The sequence below is a fragment of the Monopterus albus genome, unplaced genomic scaffold (genome assembly GCF_001952655.1).
Source record: "Monopterus albus unplaced genomic scaffold, M_albus_1.0 scaffold139.1, whole genome shotgun sequence".
Taxonomy (NCBI): Eukaryota; Metazoa; Chordata; class Actinopteri; order Synbranchiformes; family Synbranchidae; genus Monopterus; species Monopterus albus.
Window position 1 is genome coordinate 840,051 of NW_018128019.1, and position 10,580 is coordinate 850,630.

General features: G+C 40.2%; 1 protein-coding gene across 1 annotated transcript in view; it reads right to left on the reverse strand.

Annotated features, from left to right (window-relative positions):
• Nucleotides 1–10,580, reverse strand: part of LOC109967944 (glutamate receptor ionotropic, NMDA 2C-like) — a 42,991-nt gene that overhangs the window by 6,826 nt on the left and 25,585 nt on the right. The window contains 4 exon segments of the mRNA XM_020613872.1: nt 3,025–3,254; nt 4,481–4,606; nt 5,128–5,281; nt 7,118–7,286. Coding sequence (XP_020469528.1) covers nt 3,025–3,254; nt 4,481–4,606; nt 5,128–5,281; nt 7,118–7,286 — 679 coding nt within the window.

Below are 10,580 nucleotides of genomic sequence, written 5' to 3' on the forward strand. Positions count from 1 at the left end.
AGATGGTAGAAGAAAGGAAAGGAGAAGAGGAGAACAAAAGGCACCAAAATGATGAAATGACATAGAAATGACTAAAGATGATGAGGGACTACTCAGTTAAATGAAATCTATTTTATTTTTTCAAAAAAAGATACCATCATCAACCAAACTCAATACAGTATGAATGGACTGGATGACACCCGCTCTTCTCGATTTGATTAAATGTGATATCAGTCAGCACACATCTGTTTAAATCCTCCTACTGCCCCCAGATGATCCTAATCCAGTTCAGTCTGTGCCTGATCTAACTTCACATTTTCACAAGCTGATGCATAATGCAAGATGAAGTAGAAATGCGTCTGCTGGAGCTCAATTAGACTGCAGGCAAGATCTATTCATCTTGGTTACAGCACTGACCTTTTGAGCTGAGCACAAATAAATGGGCCAATCAGCATGTGAGCATTTAAGTGGGTGTGTACGTGTGTTTAACATAATCACTTTACAGTGGCAAATGCGGTAAGTTCAGCTGAAATGCTATGTGACTATTTTATGCTCGGCTGTTAGAATAAAAACCCACTCCACTGAGAGATTAGAGGAAAGGTTCACATTCTTCAAGTCTGTCTTAATGCAGGACTTGCATGTGTGGTGAAAACTGTGTTAGTAGTGGTAGGGGGTTATTTACATTATCATGGAAACAAAGCTTTTACACACACCTCATTATTGTGTATGTGGTGCTTTGTGTAGATGGAATTAGCTGAACTTTGACCCCAGCTGTGGTTCTTTTGTAGGTGCAGCCAATCACCACTGGCCACTGCCTAAATGGATGGAAAAACCAATCGGCCTACAGGTGTTTTGGAATTTCCCAGACTGTACAGTAACAAATTACCTTCATATGAAGACCAGACCAAGACAGATGGCACATTAGGTTGATGAAACATCAGCATGCAGATGCAGCTACCAAGACTGTTAGAGTCTCTGAAATGCAACGATCCATTGCTGGTGACATTAGCATTGTAGCTAAGGTGGCGCTGCGTAGTACACACAGCTGCACCTGCTTAGTGTTACTGGCTCTTCGCTGCAGCTCACTGTAAGACAACACTGTTCTCAGAAGCAGATGGGAGACTGTAACTCAGGAGATGTTCTCTAAATCTTTCCAAGAAGCTGAAGCTTTAAACTAGCTTCAACTAAGCTTTAGAAGGCATTTTGTGTGCACAGTGATTGTGGATTTTGTCTTCCATTGCTTACTGAATGCTGGAATCATTTTAGAAAATGATCTGTTTGTGGCCTGTAATGGACAGATGTGAAATTATACACTCTATTTTATTCTTCTGTGTCACAGAGGCCCATTATTGTTTTATTTATTTGTTTGGCTTGATTAGATGGTTGACCTGATTTGAGCCAGTTCGAAATTATGCTCATGCTAATTGGATTCAGTAGGCTTCTGCTGTATTGCTGTGGGTCTTCAGTCTGAAGGTCAGTATATTTAATACTTTAGTGGATCGTCAGCTCCAATTTTGTGGTGTATATTAATAATGACCACAGGAGGAATAATGTGTTTTGAGGAAAAATGGATGAGATTCAGAAAAAATGAAGTAACACTTAATTTTACATTTTCATGATTTGTCATTTTCCAAAAATTTAAAGCAAGTTACTTGTGAATAATATTTGGTTTTGTAGTCATGATAGAATGAATGCAGTGGCCAGTTAGTGCACTTCTACCACTAGTAACACCAGACAACCTAGAGTAAACTAAAGAGCAGGTGCACAGCAGCTGAACATGTAAAAATGTCAAATTTTGTGTACACAGTTTACAGTTAAAGAATTAACAAGCAAATATTTACTTTCACATGACTTAGTTCCTTGCAAGAGGCTTCCTATGAAATTATCAGGAATTAACAGAACTATAAAATTAAAATCCGTTATGTTCTGACTGAGTCTACTCATTAATGGATAGTGTATTGTGCTGCTGACAGCAGTGATGTCTGCTTGGGTTGATTAGTCAATCAGCTCTGATTTTCCTCAGGTTTGTTCATGTCAGGTTCTGACTGTGTCCTCAGGTCTCAGTTTTGAAAAGCATAATCTATGCTCATCAGGCTTTGGTAGGTTAGCTACAGTTCTGTTTCAGATCGAGGCTTTCAGTGGTGGACTAAGTGCCACAGAAGGGGTAGAGAAGTCAGAAAATATTGAGAAAAAATCATGTTGGTTTTTGTCTTTTCATGGCTTTTATCGACATCAGGAAAACTATAGAATAACACCAGCCTTTTACTTTACACTTGCCAGATGTGACCCCAGCTGGCCCACATTCCTCTGCCACAGTTAGGGGCAGCTGAGGTTGTAATGTGCCAACCGATTTATTTGTCTTTTCTGCTGTACATATGCAGCCATGTGATCACCTAATATAACCACTGAGGTGGCTCTGCTGATGCCTGCCTGGCAGTTGTTTTTGCTATCTGTGAAGAATGAAATGTTTTCCTACATGGATCCTCTGAGGCCCTGCTTCTAGGCTGAGTGTGTGTGTGTGCGCGCACATTCAGCTGGTAGAGGAAGTGTATGGGTGTTGTTTTCCTCTGACTTTTTTTTAAATCGTTTGACATTTCGTGATCTTGTTTTAACAGTGTGAGCGAGATGAGAGATGGAGACGGCGCAGGGGGAATATTGATGGACAGACTAAAATACCAACAGGACAAGTCGAGACTCCATCTGTATTGACAGACGGCAGTAATTGATTTGTCATTCATGCCGCTGGGCTTCCCACTGATTGGAAAAGGACAGAGATGTTCACAGCAAAGTCCTTTTACTTGACTTCATCTTAAAGGCTTTCTGCAATTTTTTTTGTCTCTCTTCTGTTCATGGTTTATTAGTTGGTGCAGAGTGATGAACAGAGAAAAGAGGGGATGATATTCAAACACACAGACACTTTTCTCCATATCTTAGCTCCACAAAAGCAACCTAATATGTGTCTGTCTGGACTTTCAATTACTGCCCCATCACCAAATCACTCTGAGGTTATTATTCCATATGAACCTCGTGCATTCGGTCTCTTACCTTCTTGTCAGAGAGTCCAGACACAGTGTCAATATATTGCTCCTGGATCATGAAGGCAGCCAAGTTGGCGGTGTAAGAAGCCAGGAAAATAACAGCAAAGAAGGCCCAGACCAGGACCATGATCTTACTGGTTGTTCCTTTAGGGTTTTCTATGGGGACTGAGTTGTTGAAGACGATGCCCCACAAGAGCCACACTGACTTTCCAATGGTGAAGGTCGGGCCACCAGAAGCTGATGAAACAGAGGATGGAGGAAGTCGAAGGCTGTTTTGTTGCACTCAAGAAAGAAACACTGGCATAGGCCATAATTATTTCATATGTATTAGAGAAAAAAAAATCCCATTTTCTTTCTAGTGTCGTCTAACACACACACAGTTTTGGTTGTATTCTCCTAGTTTTTTGTCTGTGCACAAAAGATGGTGAATAGAATTGTATTCAAAGTGTTGAAAATTCAGCGGCATCATCTCTTCCCAGAAGCAATGCTCCTGTTACTGTGGCTAATTTTAAATTTCCCTTTTAGAACAACTCGTATGTATTTTTTGATTTTGCACCATGTTCAGCAGAACAACACATGAATATCCTTGGTGCCTTCCAAAATCATTACAAATCACCATACAAGCAAAAGCATTTGTCTTATCTAACACCAATATTTTTAAGGTTTTAGACACAAAATTGGTTAAAGTTCAGAGTTTGGGTCAAAATTACTGGTTAATGGTCATTTTTGGCAAAATAATCCACCATTGGCTTTCAGTAAGAGGACGAGATGACAGTCAACAGTTTTAGCCACAAATTATTGGCTGTCACATTGATTACTTGTTTTTAAGTTGCATTTTTGTTTGTACATGATCTCTCATAAATCAAAATATGTCTGCTGTTCACCATACAAGTAATCACAAGCCATCTCATGCCCTTCTGGGGACCTCCAACCAACAGAACAATTTCACAGCCTCAGCCCATGTCCATCGCTCTATGCCAATGTTGCTCATGTGCAGCAATGCAGGGTGCCACCGCTATCAATCACACTTCGATTAGTGCAGTGACCAATGCTAATTAAAACAGGAAAATGACCTTTTGGACCCGGAGAGGAGACACGCTTTGTCAGCACTGTATTCTGGAATTGATTAACTCTCTAGAAAACATTTTGTTGTGGAGTTCTTAACATTACAGTTTGTGCAGATGGGGCTGTATTTAGCAGCTTGCTGTGAAATGCTTTGTGAGATGCATATTAAGTACAGTTTATGGGTCTGTTATATTATCTTCATAGATGTGGATATTTTTTAGATGAAGAAACAAAATTGATTCTAACCACATTACACTTAGAAAAGAGCAGATTGCAAAATATGGGAGAATAACCGAATACAGTATACGTGGAAATCTGTGAGATGGATATCAAGTTTACTGGGCTGGTTACTCCTGTATCCACCACCTTACAGTGAAACAAAGAGGTATGAAACTCACCTTTGGCACTGACCAGACTACGGTTGTAGCCAACTGGACTGAAGTATTCAAACACAAACACAGTCACGGCCACCACAGTCAGGCACATCACAAACATCATGACCCAGACTGCTGGGCTGTAGGGTTCTGAACAAGGAAGAGAAGTGAAGGAACAAACAAAGGATTAAAGTGTTTCTCTCTTCTTTTTTTGTCCTTGTTTTTCCTAAAGCTCAGCCTGTGATGGTGTCACCATGTGTGGTAGGAGGATAGCAGACAGGGGAACGAACAACCGACTGATTTGTAAATGAAAGGAGAAAAATACACAGTTCAGGATTTTGTGCTGAATATTGTTGTTTGGGGTTTGGAAAAGGGATTTAGGTGTGTGTGTGTGTGTGTGTGTGTGTGTGTGTGCAGTATGTAAAGGGATTAAGTTGTAGGCTAGAGTTATTGGTGGAATGAAAGCTTAATGGGAAGTTTCCTGAAGCGTCTGCAGAGACAGAACTCCTTTAAGTAGGACATCTTGGGAGAAAGTGGTGAGAAAGAAAGTGGCAGCAACTTGGCAAACATGTACTGTACATGACACTCCAGTATAATGGATGTTAAAACCAGTTTGATTTAAAACTGTCAAATTGAAATGGTTGTAGAAGAGGCAGTCATTTTTTTCTAACCAAGAAAGGCAGATGGGGAAACTGTCCCGTTGCTGCGGGCTACCATGACGCTGATGCCTGTCTCAACAAATGGCACAGAGAAGTCGATGATTTCTGAACGCTCCTCATTGATTGTGAGAGAGCCAATAGCCATGTCAGCTCGTCTATACACGACCTGAGAGAGGAAAGACAGGAACAGAAAATAAAGTGCTGTAGAGGAACAGTGACGCATTGACAGTCGTCAGCAGTGTAAAATCCATGCTTTCCTGTGTTTATTCTGCATTTGTACCAAACTATTTTTGTTACTGTAAAATATACCTGAAGGGATGTATTTTATCACAACAAAACCTGCTTCCCACCATCCCAAAGGACAGGTTGCCGAGCTTTTCATCGCTGACAAGAGAACAAACTGAATTTCATGAGCAGTCCTTTTTGAACATGGAAGCCACAATGGACCAAGCTCCAGCGTAGGACATGGCTCTAATGTGCAGAGATAAATGAAACATTTCTCATCATCTGAGCAGCACAAAGACAGACTGCTGCATCTCAGGAGCACTCCTATCAAATGTAGGGGTTTTTTTTCTGAAAAGCAAGACTTTTGCAGAGAGGTTTATTTTATTTATTTATTTATTTATTTTGTAAATGTGCACATCCAGACCCAGAGCAAAGTGCCTTCAGGCACAGAAACACAAGCAGGAAAGTTCTCATGAGGACCACCTGTTCAGGGTGTTGCACTTGCAGATGTAACTGTGTCTGATGTGGCTTGGTGTGTGTGTGTGTTTATGTGTGTGTTAGCTCCACCATGTACATGCAAACCCATCACAGAAACTCGCTCAGCTGTGCTCACTTAAGACCCTGTGCATCATTACTATCACCCATCACATATACTGTGGTGCAAAGGTGGGAAGCAACTATGTACCTATACTCAAGTATTATCTTTAAGTACAGGTTTAAGGTACTTGCACAACTACATTTGTATAGTGATCACTATAGTAAGGCCCCACATCTTTTTTTTTTTTAACTCTAATTTTTGAGTTAACCCTGAAAACAATTACAAGGATTAATGGTTGAAATCTTTCCCTGTGAAACGGGATCTCTGTGTGTCATCAGTAGTTAATGATGGCGATTAAGTAAACAAATGTGACAAGTTGTTGTCCTAAATTTTCACACAATGCTGTCTTCAGCTGTCATGCTTACTCTTGCATAAGTTATAGGCATTGGTTGGCAATTTTCAACAGCAAATGATAAAAATGGAAGGGTAGGAATATGTTTTGACACCAGGGAATGTTATTTTTGAGGTGTGTAGCATTTACTGTAGGCAACCTTTTGTTATATTTGGCCTCATACCACTTGATTTTGAGTCCCCTCCATTTAAAGGGCTATGTAGCCCTCTCACTTGTATCAACAGTGTAAAAGAAGTCAGTTGTAGTGATGAAGCCCCAGAGAACTATCACTCTACTTCCTCTCAGCTTTATGAAGTGTTTTAGCATCTCACCACTCTTATCAGCATCATTTCAGAAATCCTTTGGTAAAACTCACTGTACATTACCTGCCTCGCGCTGAACGACTAGCCGGCAGCAAGCCATTTCTCTCAGTAGTTGGTAGAGACCAAAACAAATCTTAAAGGCAACATTGTGCTTTATTCTTCAAGTGAGTGATGATGTTTTTTGTGCCTGATGGATGTATATGCAACTGTTTGCTAACTAATGCAGCTTTAAATGCAGTTTCTCTTTTCATGTGACTTTGTATTTTGACTGGTTTTGTATGGTCAAAAGTTGTTTTTTTCCCTTTTTTGAAAGTTTTTCTTCAGCTCTCTAACTTGCCTTTAATGCAATTAGAGCATGTTGTAGCCCCAAGCTACATTTATTTTAGTTAGATTTGTGGGTGAAACATTTCCAGCACCGTGCTCTGATAATTGTCTGTAGATGGCCAGTAGGCAGCTCAAACGGCCACAGCAGCTTCTGCTTTCAGGGATTTATTCTTCTTTAAATAACTCAGCTCTGAGTCTCACCTCTCCAATCATGCCATTCCAAATCCCACGGACCAGCTTGCCATGTTTTCCGTTGGTGACCAGGTAGAGGTCGTAGGAGAACTTAATGGTGCGGGACAACTTCTTAAGGATGTCTATGCAGAAGCCCTTACAGCACAGTTTGGTGTACGATTCTGAACGACCAATAATGCTGTGAGAAGGGTGAGAAAAATCAGAGTCACACATAAAGTAAATACAGTTTTGCTTCAGCATCTTGTGATCAAAACCCCTCTTGTAGCTGGGGCCATTGCTATCTTTAGCTCCAGAGACTAAATCTGTTGGTTCAGAGAATGAGTGTTAAATAGTCACTGGCTCTCCCGCTGACAGTTGTCAAAATCTACAGCAGCAAAGTGAAGACCAGGTGGTGACGTTCTCTGTTAGCAAAGTTCCTTTCAAAGAGGATACAACTAAAAATTGCACACAATCCAACACACACACAGTTTGACAGGGCCCACACTAAATGGTTGGTGATGGTCTTTACTCAAAGGCCATTAAGGTGTGTGGCATTTGAGGGACACTCACTTCCTTTCTGTGGCCTTGCTACTTAATGGGGTGCAGAAGAAGAGTACAGAAGGACAGGAAATGGGAGAAAAAGAATAAAAATAATGGAGATTCACTAAAGCAGCAGCAGACAATGAAATTTAAGAGCAGACAGATTGAAAATGGAGACAACTGACTTCCTGAAAAAAAACCCTCTCTTTTTTCCACTTTTTCCATTTATCCAGCTGCCACAGTGTAGAACTAAAATGTACAAAGGCTGAGTCACAGTGTGCATGTGTGAGTGAGATAACCTCAGCATGTCAGGCAATCCGCATAAAAGCTGAGGGATGATAGAGTATGTGAGTGACTAAATGAGCAAGACATTGAATGAAAAGAGTCAAGTGAGTAATTAACTTTAAAGTTGATTATTTTTAAAAGTGTAAGCATTTATTGTAGCCCAATTTTAAGTGGTTTTGAAGCACTCGCTTCTTTCACAGGAGTCAATAGCTCTGATTAACGCAACGTTAATTAATTGCTGCAGGAAGTGGCCACCTGTCATCCTTATACACACTCCACTAACAATGCATACACTCAAACATGCTTAAATTGGGCCATCTCTTTCTGTCTCGCTCACACACAAATACATGCACACAGTACAGAATCCTCTGAGGATTAGCTGCAGTTGTGTTGTTCTGTGTGCTCGTCACAAAATGGCATGGAACTAGTGTTGCGTGGAGGGAAGCACCATGACAGACTCAGACCAGAGAGAGCGAGAAAGGATGATTCTCCAGTGAACAGCAAACATGGTGAACAACTAGACAGTTTTTTTAAAATTATCCAATATTGCTGTCTTATTAATAGGTATGATCTGTAGCTGCCTTTAAAAACACCATTTCCCATAATCCCTAGACAATACGTTAAGCATCACAACTTGACAAAAGACAGACATGTCTAATAATACCAGTAGGACACAGATGACTGAATGTTTTAAAATCTTTTGGACAATAAAGGTTCTGACTTTAAAAACTGGGGGAAATTACTTTTTTATTGTAGACAAAAACCAAGTTATGACACAATACTGCACTTGCAAGTCTGCATGTGAAATGTAGTTTGTTCTATGCTCACAAAGTAATTATTTAACTAATCACAATAGCGTCAAGGTGCTTTAGGGTTAATTTTTGCTTTAACTTTAATTGCAATCTCTCCCTAAGTTTTAGTTGCCTAACCATAGTTTACTTGCCATAATCACTGCCTTTCCTAACCTTAACCATAGTTTGTATAAGGATACTGCAGACAATGTAATCAGGAGTTTTGTAAACTTATCCCCATATCAGCATTTAGTCCAGCAGTAGGTTTAGGACAAGTGTGTGCCCTCATACCTTTAGCCTTAGTGTATTTCATTTACAGTGATATGAACCAAAATGAATCCTCACATTTGAGACGCTGGATCCAGAAGATGTTTCAGCTTTTTTTGCCAGATCATTTATGTGCATTTAGCCACTGGTCCATACATGTTGTGCTAGACCTTTCTATATTACAAAGCCAAGATTTTTAAAGGTGGATTTTTTTAGTGTGCAGTTCCTGCTCCTACTCAGCTCAGCTTTCTGGCAAAAGAAGCCATCATCTCTCCAAAGACGCTGTTCTTAATGAGCAAGACAGAAAGTTTTAATCGCACTAAACATCTGCTCTATAGGGCAGCTGCTCAGACCACACCGCAGGATTAACTTTCGCATAACAGACTTCTTCTCGACCTCCGTCTCCCTCAACCCGTTTGCTGGTCGCTGTCCAAATGGGACATGCCAGTGAGGAGACATGGTGAAAGAGAAACAGACAGAGGGTAGGATGGAATACCATAGTCCCATGCTATGACAGATGTCCCCATTGTGGCCAGATAAATCTTCTTTACTTGCAATCAATGTAACATCACGCCCAACGAGCCACTACACATCTCTCTCTATAATTAATGTGCCAGCCGTGGTCAGCTCTGCAATCTGCATAACAGATACAAACCCCCACACACGTGGACTCACTGAAGTCAACATGAATGTGATGTTTATCGGCTGGATAGCTTATCTGTCTTTCATCTGATGAAAAGATGATCTGCGCATATTACACATATACATTTGTAATAAGTCAACACAAGTTATGAAGGTACGTGTAGTTAAAGGTTAGCATTAAGTCCATAACATCCCATTCTGCAACAGTAGCTTGGCATTCTGGGACATGTTCCTTGTTTACAGTCCAGTAGCTCCTCGTGCTTTTCACAGAGATCTCGTGCATGTGTGGTTGCTTTTTGTGACACTTCAGATCATATAATGTATGTATGCTTCAGACACTTAGTTATGGTCATTTGAAGCTTTTGGGGCAACATAAAACACTATCATAACAGCTCCTCTAATCACCTGCAGATGGTTCATTTTTGCATCACATATATTGTAAATGAATTTAAAATATAATCATGAAGGTTGCATGTGACACTAGATTTGTTTGTGCATTTTGTTTGAGGAGTTTTATACAAAATACAACAGGAGGCATCTTATCTACTGTTTAAGAATGAAGCAAGACTGAAACAGTTTAATGAAAGTAAAGTGATTTTGATTTTCCAATACACAATTTACAAAATACATATTGACATATAGCTGTAATAAACAATATTCGTACAAAATAAACACTTGTTTGGAGGATTATGCTGCGACAAATGGAGCTGTTATGCTTCTGCTCTTGGGTAAACTCTCAGCTGCAGGTAAACAACATAACAGCATGAACTCACAGTAACATGATCGATAACAAGCAGAGAGAAAATCCTCCAGCAAGAATTAAGTTGGAAATAACAAACCTTCAGAGTGAAGAGAAGTAGGTACAGTAGAGTAGGTGGAGGCTGGGGTGAGGAAGACTTTGGCCCACAACAACCACCAAAAAACATCAGCATACAGAAAAAATTAGCTGTGTTTGGTAGACAAACCTC